Below are 15,910 nucleotides of genomic sequence, written 5' to 3' on the forward strand. Positions count from 1 at the left end.
AGATGTTCACCGTTTTCTGTTTGTGATTGTTTCTAATTCAACGTATGAGTTTATTCTGCAATACTCCCTGTTCCCACTAGATGGCTCTGTTGTATCAGTGGCTTGGAGGAGGTAATTTAATTGAGCTGGTAGCAGGACGTAAGTCAGTGTGTGGCTGAAGCCACTTGATAGGCAGAGAAAACCTCTGTTATTGAGGCCGAAAGAGAACTGAGCAAGGGACATGGAGCGGTTCCCAACATTAGATGTCTTAAAGGGAACCTGTCACCCCGTTTTTTCCGTATGAGATAAAAATACTGTTAAATAGGGCCTGAGCTGTGCATTACAATAGTGTATTTTGTGGACCCCGATTCCCCACCTATGCTGCCGAAATACGTTACCAAAGTAGTCATTTTCGCCTGTCAATCAGGCTGGTCTGGTCAAAAGGGCGTGGTGTCTTCCCCCAGATTTTGCTTAGTTTTCCGTTGGTGGCGTAGTGGTGTGCGCATGTCCAAGGTCCCGAATCCGCTGCACAGGGGAGTGGAAAGATCGCGATGTGCACTATTTCATTGGTGATCACGGCGGCCATTTTCCTGAAGCAGAGTTCGCATCTCGGCTTCAGGAAAATGGCCACCGCGATCTCCATCTGCGCATGCGCGGCATCCCGTGGCCATTTTCCTGAAGCCGCGGCCAGCAGAGCGCTGCTTCTGCGCACGCGCGGCCAAAGGAAGATGGCCGCGCCCACCGATCACCAATGAAATAGTGCACATCGCGATCTTTCCACTCCCCTGTGCAGCGGATTCGGGACCTTGGACATGCGCACACCACTACGCCACCAACGGAAAACTAAGCAAAATCTGGGGGAAGACACCACGCCCATCTGACCAGACCAGCCTGATTGACAGGTGAAAATGACTACTTTGGTAACGTATTTCGGCAGCATAGGTGGGGAATCGGGGTCCACAAACTACACTATTGTAATGCACAGCTCAGGCCCTATTTAACAGTATTTTTATCTCATATGGAAAAAACGGGGTGACAGGTGCCCTTTAAGCCTCTATAAAGTCTATAAAAGTGATTTTTATAGACATGTTTTAGTGGTTTATAAGGTTTTTGTTATGCTTTGTCAGGCTTTTCCCTGCAATGACTGTGCACCTTTTGATGCAAAAGTCACGTGAATAGACTGACTGTGTTATTGAGTGGTGTCTCATATATTGTCAAAGTAGCTGAGCAGTAGATATAATATTTTCCTGGCAGTAGGAGGCTATGCCAGCTTTAGCATTGGCCCAGGAAGGGTCAATTGAAGTAGATGCAATCATTGTGCCACTGAAGCACTGCAACACAGTGGGCTATTGTGGGCTTTAGGAGATCTTCAGCCTTGGAAAGTGCTATAGCTGGGTCACAATAGGCTGTGGGAGTCTTTATTCCCAGTAGGATTAGCAATCAGCCGATAGTGGGAGATGCTCTGTGGTCTCTATCGTGGTCAGTTTTATGAAGTTCATTAATGTTCTTTCAATGTGAATTGTAGCCATCAAATGTAACTTGTGTTATGAGAAAATGTAAAGTAATTATCTTTACCATTATAGTCTGGGGTTGTTTCTTAAAAATGGAACCAACCACTAGTGATGCCTAACATGTTAGTTGACGGAGTTCAGATTTTTATCCATCAGATTACAGATGGACACTTACCGTGGTCTATAACATACTATATGTCCTAATCAAGCCACAGCAATCAGCCTGCAGTCTACGATTGACCCGGCAAGAAAATTTAGGCAAGTAGAACTTCATACAAATGTCAGATGGGTCCATGTGAGTACAAGAAGCTTTGGGAAGGCCAAGTCTCTGACATAACAATGGTATTAGTGAAGATTTCTAATGATATGTAATGTATGTGCAATGATAAGAAGAAATTGTAGATGTGATTTGATGAAAAGCTGACATGCTCCTGATCTTTATAGATGGAAAAAAGCCTTCAAAATAATTTCATGTGATAGTACGGGATGGGAACACATCTACCTGCACTGAGCCCTGTCTTATTGTTCAACTGTATTTGTGTCCTAAGGACAGAAATGCAGAAAAATGGTGGTCCCACAGAGATTTGGAATACCTGTCAAAAATCCATGGCCAACAGATACTTCTAACAGATGAATGGAATTTTGAGTATTTTGAGGTTGAATTATTGGCTTGTTGGCTATGTGCGCTTAAAACCACAGTTGGTGTATTAACTGTTCTTGTCATCTTCATAGGGAAGTGAAACTGGGCCATAAATATCAATACCAGGTCCATGTGGTTGGTAGGACTTCAATCGGAGAACCTTCCCCTGCACTGACTCACATACACGGAGCTCCATTTTGTGGAGATGGAGATGTTAATGAGTAAGTAGTTTTTTTAAGGTTCGGGAAGGAGTATAATAGGGTCTAGATGCAACCTGAGTAGACCTGTGACCTGCGTGATTAATGATAAAATTGGCGAATTCTTCTGCAGATTTTGCACTGAGACTCAGGAACATCAAGTTACACGTCTACCATGGGCAATAAACGTGTTTGATGTTTCTATGTTTCTACCAAAGTCATTTGCTGATGTGTAATATTGTGTTATATGATGTTTGAGGAGTTACTCTTTGAGGCAACCACCCAACAATGCATTATAAGAAAGTCTTCTGGAGGATGGACTTCTCGAAAAAGTCATACCTGCCAATAGTCTCCAGTTTGCCAGGACTGTACTGATTTTTCAGACATAATCCCAGCAAATTTGTAGTGCCATGGATGGAAACTACTCAAAAGTGGGTGTTCTTGGTTGTCCAGGGGCGTTGGAGAGAGTTTGGAGCATTACTCGTCAGGGTTGGTGGATGGGGCTTAAAAGTCACTATTCCCCCATCAGAAATGTTGGCGAGTATGAGAAGGTGGTTAGAATGCATGATATATGGTGAAACTGATAAATGATAATTATGTATGTTTGTAGCATTCTCAAAGTGCAAAGAAGCTCACACTTCTATATATACTATATCTCTGCCGAAGAGCTAAATTACAGCAGAATTGTGAGAGTATTTTTTTTTTAATTCCAGCAAATTAAACCTTCTTGTCCCTAATATAATAAAGAGATTGTAGCTACAGCCTCCAATTTTCTTAGTGTTTTCACGCTGACTTAATTTATCAAGCACATTTCAATGTATAAAATATACTGAGTGGTTTTACATTGCCTTTATATCATATCTATATTAGTATTTTAGGCAAACAATTAATAAAAAAGGTTTTTAGCAGATTCATTGCGGCGAGGCTTCACACCTATCCATATTTGTCTCATTCGTCTGCACAGCATTTACCTCTTGGCACTGAAGAGAAGCCAAATATTCTGTATCCTACATTGTGGCCTTTCCAAATACAGTGATAAAACATGATTTCATTGATGTTTTAGTTGTTTTTTTTGCATCAGCTGTTTGCATTGATCTCTATACCTATAAATCATTTACTAACCACGCACTTTATAAATAATTTATGCAATGGGGTGATATTAATTGCTGTGTTTATGGGGCCTCTTGGACCTAGAACAACTGTTTCCGAGTTTATGTTCTTGTCTTTATGATGACTTCAGGGAGTTGGGAGAAGAATGTGATGATGGCGCAATGCAAAATGGCGATGGCTGTTCTCAAAAGTGTCAACTGGAAGAAAATTATATTTGCAGAGGTAAGCGACGTGTGTAGTACTGGCAGACAAACTTCTTGTAGGAACCTTTTTGGGCCGTCTCTCACTGCTTTATTTACATGGTGTTTTGTATTGAAAGGAAACCCCAGTCTTTGTTATATACCCAACGAAGACAATGAGTTTGTTGATGATGGCATCGAAATGTCTGCTGATTGTGAGGAGCCTACATCCCAGGGATACAATGATCTGTGGGCTTCTCATGCTGCTGCCTCACATGAAGACTTAAAGAACTGTCCAGTTTTGGCAGTGATTGGAGAACCCATCCAAAAGGTGATACTTCTAAAGAATAACATTACCTTAGTATCTTTTCTAGGCATCATGCACATGGACATTGTACTGATTCATGAATGGTCCCACAAAGTGTCTCAGATCCGATACATTGGCACATAGATGGGCAGATTTAGTATTCCTTTTTAATTTTTAGACAAACTTAGGACTAATTCAGACATCAATGATTTTTTTTGTGCGCAAAAAACTGCCTAAATTTCATCAATGTTCCTGATCAGAGTTTCTTCGGAGGTTGGTGAACCTCAGTTTTTACCATCAGAGTCTGGTCATCAGTTTTCCTCAGATGTAAAAAAATAACTGATGAAGGTTTCTCAACATTCTCATATCAAAAAATAGACAACATATGGATGGAATCCGAGTGCTCTCCGACCTTTATAGGGATCAATAGACTTGCGATGGTGAGTTAGATCCAACACTTGGATCAATAATGGAGAAGTCTTCAAGCTTTTGTGCAGACTACTCTAATTAATATGATTGCATCTAAACCACTAAGATAAATCGCATCATCGCACATGTAGTACAAATAATGAAACGGCTAACGAGACGAGTTAAGAAGTAAGATCATTGCAACAGTGAACGGGATTAATTTTATTAAAATATTTATCTATAAAGTTAGACATCTTGCATGGCAAATATTTTCAAGCTGTCACATAAGTAAAATCTTTCATCTTGTCACAAAACTTGAGGTATTGGAATTGAATATGTTTCAACATTCTGGTTCATTTGTGTAGGATACCCATGGTGCTGTTACTACTGCGTTTCATAACATCTTTCATCAAATTACAGCCAAGACATTGGTGCCCAGCTGGAGACTTTACATACTTTCATGTATCCACCAAAGTTACTTCATCGTCTGTATTTTGTGACACAATTGATTTAATAAAACCATATTTGCTGCTTACGATATAGTGACCTCCAGGAGAACTTTTTTCGACAGCTGTAGGAGAGTCCCGCAATAATACTACTGATCATGAAAACCTAAAGTGAAGTAAATGAGTAGACACTGTGAGGATGCTGATTCTCCAAATCTAAACTTGCGGGTTTCTTCTTTATTGGCTTGAGAGGTTTGCTTTCCAGCTGTGTATATACTTACAATTTATTTTGCAGCGATACAGCAGTTTTTGAGTTGTCCTTTTCAAGGGAAGATACATTTAATAACGGTTATCAAAAGAGTAAAAACAAATAGGGAAGAAGCGTCAGCTCACCAGTGATCCGTACACCTGTTTCAGAAGCAGGAAGTAATCGAACAGAACTCGCCCAAGCCGGGGCTGCAAAGAGGCAAAAAGATGAAATCCTCCAGTGATGAACAGGTAAGTGTAAGATAAAACTTCCCTTTTATTAGGGATATGTAAAAAAAAAAAACAGTAGTGATAACAGCAAATCCAAATGGACCCTAATAAGCGTACGTGTTTTGACAAACGGCCTTAGTCATGGTAAGACAAAGTCATGGTATATCACACTATGACTAAAGCCGTTTTCCGTAACTCGTAGGTTTACCGGGCACCATTTGGATTTGCTGTTATCATTACTAAGTGTTTTTTTTTAATATCCCTAATAAATGTGAAGTTTTATATTACATTTACATGTTTATAGCTGGAGGATTTCTTTTCATAAATTAATAATATATTTCATAGAAATTTTGGGAATTGATTCACAGGAGCCGGTCCATCAGCTTTGTTAGTAATCTCTGTCGAGAGCCCTGAGAACTGACGGCATCCTTGGCTCTACTTTTGATTGGCCAGCCTGATGAGGCGTCATTGTTCCAGTGTGATGCACTTGTGATGTTGCACTATCTCTGCTAATCAAAAGAAGAGCCGCAGATGCCGTCATGTAAGAGGCTTCTGCCACAGATTACTGATGTGGTCAATGGACCGGCTCCTGCGAATCGATTTGTACCTACTCTATGATTTGTAGAAGTAGCAAGTTACACCCAATCCTTGAGGCCTAATGGGACAGAAAGGCATCTCTGCCACACAATAACACAACAGTTTTATAAAGGGGGCATTGGGACACTAGAGTGTAAAGGAATTTTTCTGGACCAAGATACTGATGTCATGGATTAAAATCCTGTAGTGAATGCAAGGTCCCTCTGCTCACACCAGCACTTATCCAGGCTCGTTTGAGGTTCACCAATGACCATCTGGATGATCCACAGAAGGCATAAGAGAAGGTCATGTGGTCAGATGAGACCAAATTAGATCTTTTTGGTATGAACTCAACTCGTCATGCTCGGAGGAAGAAGAAGGATGAGTACAGCCCCAAGAATACCGTCCTGACTTTGAAGCATGGAGGGTGAAACATCATACTTTTGGGGGTGCTTTTCTGCAAATGGAACAAGACGACTGCACTGTATTGAAGGGAGGACAGATGTGGTCATGTATTGCAAGATTTTCATCAACAACCCCCTCAGTAAAAGCATTGAAGATAGATCGTGGCTGGGTCTTTCAGTATAACAATGACCTAAAACACACAGCCAGGGCAACTAAAGAGTGGCTCCATAAGAAGCATTTCAAGGTCCTGGAGAGGCCTAACAAGTCTCCACACCTGAACCCAATAGAAAATCTTTGGAGGGAACTGAAACTCAATGTTGCTCAGCAACAGCCTCGAAACCTTAAAGATTTGGAGAAGATCTGTATGGAGGAGTGGGTCAAAATCCCTGTTGCAGTGTGTGCAAACTTAGTCAAGGACTACAGGAAACGTCTGACTTCTGTAATTGCAAACAAAGGTTTCTGTACCAAATATTAAGTTCTGTTTTTCTATTGTATCAAATACTTATTTCATGCAATAGATAGCAAATTAATTATGTAAAAATCATACAATGTGATTTTCTGGAATTTTTTTTAAGATTCTGCCGCTCACAAAATTACAGATCTCTCAATTGTTTGTAGGTGGGAAAACTTGCAAAATTGGCAGTATATCAAATACTTTATTTTCCCCACTGTATAGAGAAAATGGCCTACAAATCACAGTCATAGTGATGGTAAATAAAGTTTAACAGCCACAGGTGGAATCTGGGGTAATCCTAAGAGAACAGAGTGGTCAAAAGCTCAAAGTGAATAAATCATGTATAATACCTGGAAAAATGCGTTTCGCCGAGGCTTCTTCTATGGGACGAAGAAGCATTCTAGCTCAGGGAAGGCAAATCACATTGAGTGTACTGTATTTGAGTATAGATAGGGGAATGAACACAACCAGTAGCAGTCTGCAATTATAGAGGCTGTACATTTGTGTGAATCGAGAGAACAGAATTTGCAGGAGGAAGAGCAGAATCTTACACTTTTCAACAGCAGTCTGTCAAAGAAAGGGAAAAGTGGACTCTGTTCTGAAGGAATCTTGAAGGCTGGATTTAATCAGAATTCACTGGGGGACACAGGGCTGACATTGGTGGAAGAGGGCAAGTCCAGGAGGTACCGAGAAGTTTTTATTTATTTAAGCAATTCTTAAGAGATAGTGGGCAACCCCTTTAAAGTTGATTTCTTCATTCATCCCAGCATTTCTTACATTGGAAAGCTCACGCACATAATTTACAAACCTAAACAAAAGCTACAAATAAAGAAAACAACAGATAAAACATAACAATCGCTTATCACCCCACGTCTTGTGTATGTGACAGCTCTTAGTTTCCGTCACAAGTTTTCGATGTTTTCAGCATTTCTCCACGCTCCATTTTAATGTGACTTCACAGTACGTTGATGGAGTTCTTCTGAGGCGATCCATCCACGGTTCACAACATTCTTCATGCCTCCGCAGACTGTGGCTACTTAGGTCATTAAATTGTGCATTTCCTCAGACTTCCAAAGACCCCTGTAGAGAAACATGTTCCCTAATTATATTAATTGCATGCAAATAAGCCCAGTTTAAGTAATAAGTTGGAAATATTTTAATACTGAATTAAAGCCCCTATGTATTATTTGTGATAAAACTATATGAACCCGGCTGTGGGTCAGGGCCCATATAAATGAATTATACTCTATACCAATTCATATCCAAAACTGTATCATCCCTCTTCAATAAAATATCAAAAACCTCTATCTGCAGTCACATGAAAGGTGCATCAGATGAAATAGCAAAAACTTGGTGGCAGATTCCCTTCAAGTGTATGGGAGCCATTAGAGGGAATTCTTTTTGCAATTGGGTGGTGCAAACATATAGCAGCATTTTTATGTTTTTTTTTTTTTTACTACAGACAAAATTTGCTCTCTAGGCTGTAAAAAACACTTCATTCAAAACGCAAGTGTTTTTCTGGTGCAGAATCCATATGTGTTTTGTCTACAGTGCATGTTTAATAAAATTATATTTGTTCACCAAAAAAAGTAGCAAAAAAAGCAAAAAAAGTTGCAAAAATACAAAACAAAACTCTACGAGTGAACACAGCCTAAGTCACCTCTCGAGAGGAACTGTATTGTAAGCAAATACTAGTGGAGAATTGGCCCAAGCAGCAACTCATCTATCCTAGGTAATGAATTCAGGCACCATAATGGGGTGCCCAATTAAATATCTGCTATATTTTACGTATGCTTAGATCTACCACTATAAACATTCGCATAGGCGCATAGACTTTCACGCACAGTAGCTTCTTCTCGATGGCGGAGAACAGGACTTATCTGAGCCTTGGTAAATCATTTGCCATGAGATAGGATTTCGGCAATTAACCCCTTGCACTTTCCAAATTATTCATTGGGCAGCCGCTATGTGCTTTTGTTACACAGGGGTCCTCTGCTTAACAACGACGTCCAAGTTTTGGCAGTTTTCTTAAACATCCGCAGGTTGTCGAGAATTTCTCCCAGGAATATTGCAAAATATAATTTAGGAATATAAACAGGCTGCGATTCTATTATTCTAATTATTTGGGTTTTGGTAAATGAATATTTATTCAACAGGATAATTTAAAATGCAAACTACGTCTGGTTGGTAAACATGTTTTGATGGATAGTTTAGCGCACCGCGGTCCATTACTAGATAATACAGCTCATTATGTGCTTGAATGCTTCTGTACAGTATTGAAGTGTCCCTGGGAGAAAAAAAATCTAAACTGTAGACAATTGAGGTGGAAAATAGGAAGATTATTTTTCTAGACGTGTCTTGTGTTTTCTTTGTAGAGCTGCCTGCCGCTCAATGCGGTGCCTGGACATAAAATGCTTTCATGGTTTCCCTGCAACGTCGCTCTCGAACACTCTATATGGTTAAAGGTAATAGATCTCTTCAAAGCTGCGGTGCAAAAATCTGCAGCATATATATACCATATATACTGCATGGACGGTATGTTCATATAGCTCACGTTATGGCAATTTGGTAATCTGGTGATGTACAATTCCTGCTCATTCAGCGTAAGGTCTCGTGGACATGACTGTATTTTCGGTCTGAGTGCGGTCTGCCAAAATAAATCTCAGAACAGTGTTAGTCTATGGGGCCGCGCACTTGTCCAATTTTTTTCTCGGACCGGCTCGGTCAGAGAAAACAAATTCAACATGTACGATTTGCATCCGATCACACTCGGCCATGCAAGTCAAAAGGTCCGTGGAAACCATCGGACTGCACTCGGATGACATCTGAGTTCAGCCTGATATCTACACACTGACAGAATGGAGAAGATGGAGAATTTGTTTTCGAGAGAATCGGATCAAACTGTGATCAAACTCTGATCAGAGTGTGATTTGCCTAATCATCCCGATTCACTTGGATGAGAGAAGATACGGTCGCCTGTACCTTCCCTATAGGTTTCTGTGTGTTGGATCCATTCCCCACCAATCTGATATGAATCACATATACTATGGATAGGTCTTTAATATTTTATGCCTGAATAGCCCCTTTAATGGCATTTTCTGTCTCAATTATATATCACCAGATAACATAAGGTGAAGAAGCCGTTGCTTATTCCTAGAAAAATGGGAAAAGTTTTAGAGGGAATTAAATTAAAGGGAATCTGTTAGTATGTAAACTGAGAGCAGCATGATGTTGGACCAGAAATCCTGGTTCCAGCAATGTGTCACTTACTAGACTATGTTTTGCTGTTTCAATAAAAGCAGTGTTTTATCAGCAGGAGATTATCAGTAGAGGACTAGATGTCTCATGCCTCTTGGTCCAACCCTGCCCCAACAACTGATTGGCAGCTTTCTGTCAATATACAGTGTACACAGAAATCTGCCAATCAGCGATGTGGGCGGGGTTATACGGAGCTCAGCATTCCAAGCTCTGCTAGATCTGCAACAGCAAAAACATGGATTCTATCGCAACTGGAACATCAAGTAAACTAAGTGATACATCGCTGGAATCGGGGTCTCTGTCCCTACTTCTGAAAATTATTAGAGTTCATTTTTTTTGCATTAGATAAACATTTAGGTTCATATTTATTCCTCGCATTGTACCGAGGACCTGTGCACTCCAATATGTTTACTCACAGAGGAATAAGTAATGATCCATCTGCAGTAATTCATGTGGAATAATGAAACTTTCATTTGCTTGATGCAGTAAGATTCAGATCTCATTTACTATATTAAAGATGCCATGTACCATTATTAGTTGCTATCTGCTCGGATTATATTCTGCTCTTTACATGTGGTAATGATTACCTTCTCATTATTAATCTCATTATTAACCCTCCTTTGCTCAGGTCAGCTTTGATGAACCCAGTCTTGCAGATTCATTCCTCGTTTACCTGTCCTCTGACGGAGACCTTCCTACCAGCACCCCGCCGGCTACAGTCACTGCTCACCTGACGGATGTGACAGGACACAACCATTCACTTGGTAAGTAAAGTGGATACAACAATTATCTCTTGTGCTGTATAATCTAAAAATATATTGAAAATTACAGTAAATTTACGAATATTCAGTAAACCAATCTAAAAATAGAATACAGCGTGCAATGTGGCTTCTATAGAGTACTTGGAGACTAGTATGGACACTATGGAGACTGGGAGACTATGGAGACTAGTATGGAGACTAGTATGGAGACTAGTATGGAGACTGGGAGACTATGGAGACTGGGAGACTATGGAGACCAGTATGGAGACTGGGAGACTATGGAGACTAGTATGGAGACTATGGAGACTGGGAGACTATGGAGACTAGTATGGAGACTGGGAGACTATGGAGACTATGGAGACTAGTATGGAGACTAGTATGGAGACTATGGAGACTAGTATGGAGACTATGGAGACTGGGAGACTATGGAGACTAGTATGAAGACTGGGAGACTATGGAGACTGGGAGACTATGGAGACTAGTGTGGAGACTATTATGGAGACTATGGAGACTGGGAGACTAGTATGGAGACTACTATGGAGACTATGGAGACTGGGAGACTATGGAGACTAGTATGGAAACTAGTATGGAGACTGGGAGACTATGAAGACTAGTATGGAGACTGGGAGACTATGGAGACTAGTATGGAGACTGGGAGACTATAGAGACTAGTATGGAGACTGGGAGACTATGGAGACTAGTATGGAGACTGGGAGACTATGAAGACTAGTATGGAGACTGGGAGACTATGGAGACTAGTATGGAGACTGGGAGACTATAGAGACTAGTATGGAGACTGGGAGACTATGGAGACTAGTATGGAGACTGGGAGACTATAGAGACTAGCATGGAGACTGGGAGACTATGGAGACTAGTATGGAGACTGGGAGACTATGGAGACTAGTATGGAGACTGGGAGACTATAGAGACTAGTATGGAGACTGGGAGACTATGGAGACTAGTATGGAGACTGGGAGACTATGAAGACTAGTATGGAGACTGGGAGACTATGGAGACTAGTATGGAGACTGGGAGACTATAGAGACTAGTATGGAGACTGGGAGACTATGGAGACTAGTATGGAGACTGGGAGACTATGGAGACTAGTATGGAGACTGGGAGACTGGACGACTATGGAGACTAGTATGGAGACTGGGAGACTATGGAGACTAGTACTGAGACTGGGAGACTATGGAGACTAGTATGGAGACTGGGAGACTATGGAGACTAGTATGGAGACTGTGAGACTATGTAGACTAGTATGGAGACTATGGAGACTGTGAGACCTTGGAGACTAGTATGGAGACTAGTATGGAGACTGGGAGACTATGGAGACTAGTATGGAGACTAGAATGGAGACTGGAAGACTATGGAGACTAGTATGGAGACTATGGAGACTGGGAGTCTATAGAGACTAGTATGGAGACTAATATGGAGACTAGTATGGAGACTGGAGACTATGGAGACTAGTATGGAGACTAAGGAGACTGGGAGACTATGGAGAATAGTATGGAGACTAGTATGGAGATTGGTAGACTATGGAGACTAATATGGAGACTATGGAGACTGGGAGACTATGGAAACTAGTATGGAGACTAGTATGGAGACTGGGAGACTATGGAGACTAGTATGGAGACTGGGAGACTATGGAGATTAGTATGGAGACTGGGAGACTATGGAGACTATTATGGAGACTAAGGAGACTGGGAGACTATGGAGACTAAGGAGACTGGGAGACTATGGAGACTAGTATGGAGACTAGTATGGAGACTAGTATGGAGATTGGGAGACTATGGAGACTAATATGGAGACTATGGAGACTGGGAGACTAGTATGGAGAGTAGTATGGAGACTGGGAGACTATGGAGACTAGTATGGAGACTGGGAGACTATGGAGATTAGTATGGAGGCTGGGAGACTATGGAGACTAGTATGGAGACTGGGAAACTATGGAAATTAGTATGGAGACTGGGAGACTATGGAGACTAGACTGGGAGACTATGGAGACTAGTATGGAGACTGGGATACTATGGAGATTAGTATGGAGGCTGGGAGACTATGGAGACTAGTATGGAGACTGGGAAACTATGGAGATTAGTATGGAGACAGGGAGACTATGGAGACTAGTATGAAGACTACGGAGACTGGGAGACTATGGAGACTATTATGGAAACTATGGAGACTGGGAGACTATGGAGACTAGTTTGGAGACTGGGAGACTATGGAGACTAGTATGGTGACAATGGAGACTGGTAGACTATGGAAAGTAGTATGGAGACTATGGAGACTAGTTTGGAGACTGGGAAACTATTGAGACTAGTATGGAGACTATGGAGGCTAGTATGGAGACTAGTATTGAGACTATGGAAACTTGAAGACTATGGAGACTAGTTTGGAGACAATGGTGACTAGTATGGAGACTAGTATAGAGACTATGGAAACTTGAAGACTATGGAGACTAGTTTGGAGACAATGGTGACTAGTATGGAGACTAGTATAGAGACTATGGAAACTTGGAGACTATGCTAACTAGTATGGAAAATAGTACAGAGACTAGTATGGAGACTATGGTGACTAGTATGGAGACTATGGAGACTGGGAGACTGTGGAATCTAGTTTGGAGAATATGGAGACTAATATGGAAACTAGTTTGGAGACTATGGAAACTTGGAGACTATGGTAACTAGTATGGAGATTAGTATAGAGACTAATATGAGGTCTATGGTGACTAGTATGGAGACTATAGAAACTTGGAGACTATGGTGACTAGTATGGCAAGTAGTTTGGAGACTATTGAGACTAGTAGGGATACTTGGAGGCAAGGGTTACTGGGTGTTAACAAACTCCGCATTACACCCCCTCTCTAAGAAACTAGTAGCAAATTGGCCAAAATATCATAAAGAGGTGGAGGAGTAAACAAACCCTTTGGTTGTCCTGAGTAACAAACTCCACCAACCTAAAGGGGCCACCAGTTTACTCTTGCTATGGGGATCACATAAACTTCTTAACTTTTCACTGTAGATGTCCAGGAGGGTAATACTTTTGTTCCAAACTAAGCGCACTCTCAACAGATTTTATACATGGCAATCAGGGGCGTAACTATAATGGGTGCAAGAGTTGCAGTTGCACCTGGGTCTTGGAGCATAATAAGGCCCAAAAGGTCCCATTGGCCCACATGAGATGACCAACTCTATTGAAGACCCGTGATAGTTGGGGGCCCTATTGAAATGTTGCATTTTATAAAAGACCTGTGATAGCTGAGGGCCCTTTTGGAGATTCTGCATATTAAAGACCCGTGACAGATGGTGATTTTGCATTGGAGTCCAGAAGATTCTAGCTAGGACATAGTCAGCCAAGCCCCTTTTCTTCAACCACGCTCATTCCCTGCTCTTCTTGATTCCATTTCATGTCTCCAAATTCTTGAAACCATTTCCGTGAATTTGGGCTTGTTCACACGCTGCCTTTTTTTGCCATATTTTTTTCCCAAGTGTTTTTGCGGTGGAAAAAAACGCTGCGTTTATCAACACCGACATAGTGAATGGGATTTCTAAAATTTCACACTGCTTACTTTTTCCTTGCAGATTTGAACCATCAAATCGTTTTTTTTTTAAATCCTATGCGTGTCGATTCCGTTAGGGTTTTTGCCGTGTTTTACTCCCATTCAAATGTGTCATACAGAACAGGACATTGTGCGAAGCATCAGCTGATAATCAACGACAGTATTATATGTATGTTCTGTCATCAAATATATATATATATACTGTGTAATAAATGTATATATCATCCAGTCATACAAGGGGAAAACTATAGAAACTATCCCAAGTCTGGGTTTGTTAGATGCTGTAGTAGCTCCAGGCTTACTAACCAGACATGATTGTGTAGGCACAGCACATTCAGCGTGTGATAGGTGTTACCATACGCTCTCGCCCGTACTTCTCATGATGTCATGCCATCTGCTGGAGATATTTTGGCTTCCTTAGTGTCACGTTCTGATTACTTAACAACTCGTGAAGGTGTTTATAGATATAAAAGCAATAAGAAAACACTGTGTCATTATCAGTGAATCACTAACATTTGGCGACATCTGTTCCTTGGATCTAACTTGAAGTCCAGCAACTATATTATCTGATGTATATAAATATAGTGAGAAATAAACACTCTACTACTCTACAGGGTGGGCCATCTATATGGATACACGTGAATAAAATGGGAATGGTTGGTGATATCAACTTCCTGCTTTTGGGAGGAGGAAAACTTTTCAAGATGGGTGGTGACCATGGCGGCCATTTTGAAGTCGGCCATTTTGGATCCAACTTTATTTTTTCCAATGGGAAGAGGGTCATGTGACACATCAAACTTATTGAAAATTTCACAAGAAAAACAACAGTGTGCTTGGTTTTAACGTAACTTTACTCTTTCATGAGTTATTTATAAGTTTCTCTTTGTTTACAGCCATTGACATGTCGCATAGGTTAACACGTGAGGAGCGGATAGAAAATGTGTTGATGAACTGTGTTCCCACGTGATTGCGGCAGATTTCAATGCAAGACACCCTACGCAAGAAAGCTGTTACCATTCCTATGTTATTTAGGTGTATCCATATAAATGGCCCACCCAAAAAAGTTTGCCTCATCACTGAACATAATTTTCTGTGTAAGCTAAGGGTCCTGTTCAAATTTTTGTTTTGCCCATTCTGCAAATTCAGTGCGCCGCTCTGGCTCATCCTCGCTGAGATGCTGCAGCAGCTGGATTTTGTAAGGGTGCCTTTTGTGAGTAGCTAATATCTGCCGAAGGGATATTCGATTGATGCCAGATCACCATGTGGAAGGACCTTCATACAGATGTGTGAGCGGCAACAGGCAATAAGGGAAGCTTATGATAAAGTCTCAGGCTAGTTCTTAGATGTTTGGGGAGAAGAAAGGGGGAAACTCAACTATAGGGGAGCAGGTGGGGCAGACAGAAACAGGAGAATAATTTTCAATATGTCTCATTCCGTGTGATTAAATGCAGCCTCAGATTGCCACTGCAGTGTATTCTGTGACTATGTTCATTTGGGTACATAATGACGAGTGTATTTATGCGTCCATGTAAGTGGTGATGTAACACCCCAGGGTCCTGGTTGTTACGGTGACATTGCTTTCCTCATGGGGAGAGTGATGTCACACTTGGAAGCTAGGTAAGATCTCTTTTCTCAGGTAATCA

At 41.1% G+C, this 15,910-nt stretch overlaps 1 protein-coding gene across 3 annotated transcripts in view; it reads left to right on the plus strand.

The window, feature by feature from the left end:
• PAPPA2 (pappalysin 2) overlaps nucleotides 1–15,910 on the plus strand; it is a 227,359-nt gene that overhangs the window by 148,889 nt on the left and 62,560 nt on the right. For all 3 annotated transcript variants that reach the window (XM_077277920.1, XM_077277918.1, XM_077277919.1), the window contains exons 9-13: nucleotides 2,223–2,351; nucleotides 3,568–3,659; nucleotides 3,757–3,947; nucleotides 9,065–9,154; nucleotides 10,576–10,711. In XM_077277920.1, the coding sequence (XP_077134035.1) occupies nucleotides 2,223–2,351; nucleotides 3,568–3,659; nucleotides 3,757–3,947; nucleotides 9,065–9,154; nucleotides 10,576–10,711 (638 nt within the window). The remainder of the gene's footprint in view (nucleotides 1–2,222; nucleotides 2,352–3,567; nucleotides 3,660–3,756; nucleotides 3,948–9,064; nucleotides 9,155–10,575; nucleotides 10,712–15,910) is intronic.

This window comes from Ranitomeya variabilis, chromosome 8 (genome assembly GCF_051348905.1).
Source record: "Ranitomeya variabilis isolate aRanVar5 chromosome 8, aRanVar5.hap1, whole genome shotgun sequence".
Taxonomy (NCBI): domain Eukaryota; kingdom Metazoa; phylum Chordata; class Amphibia; order Anura; family Dendrobatidae; genus Ranitomeya; species Ranitomeya variabilis.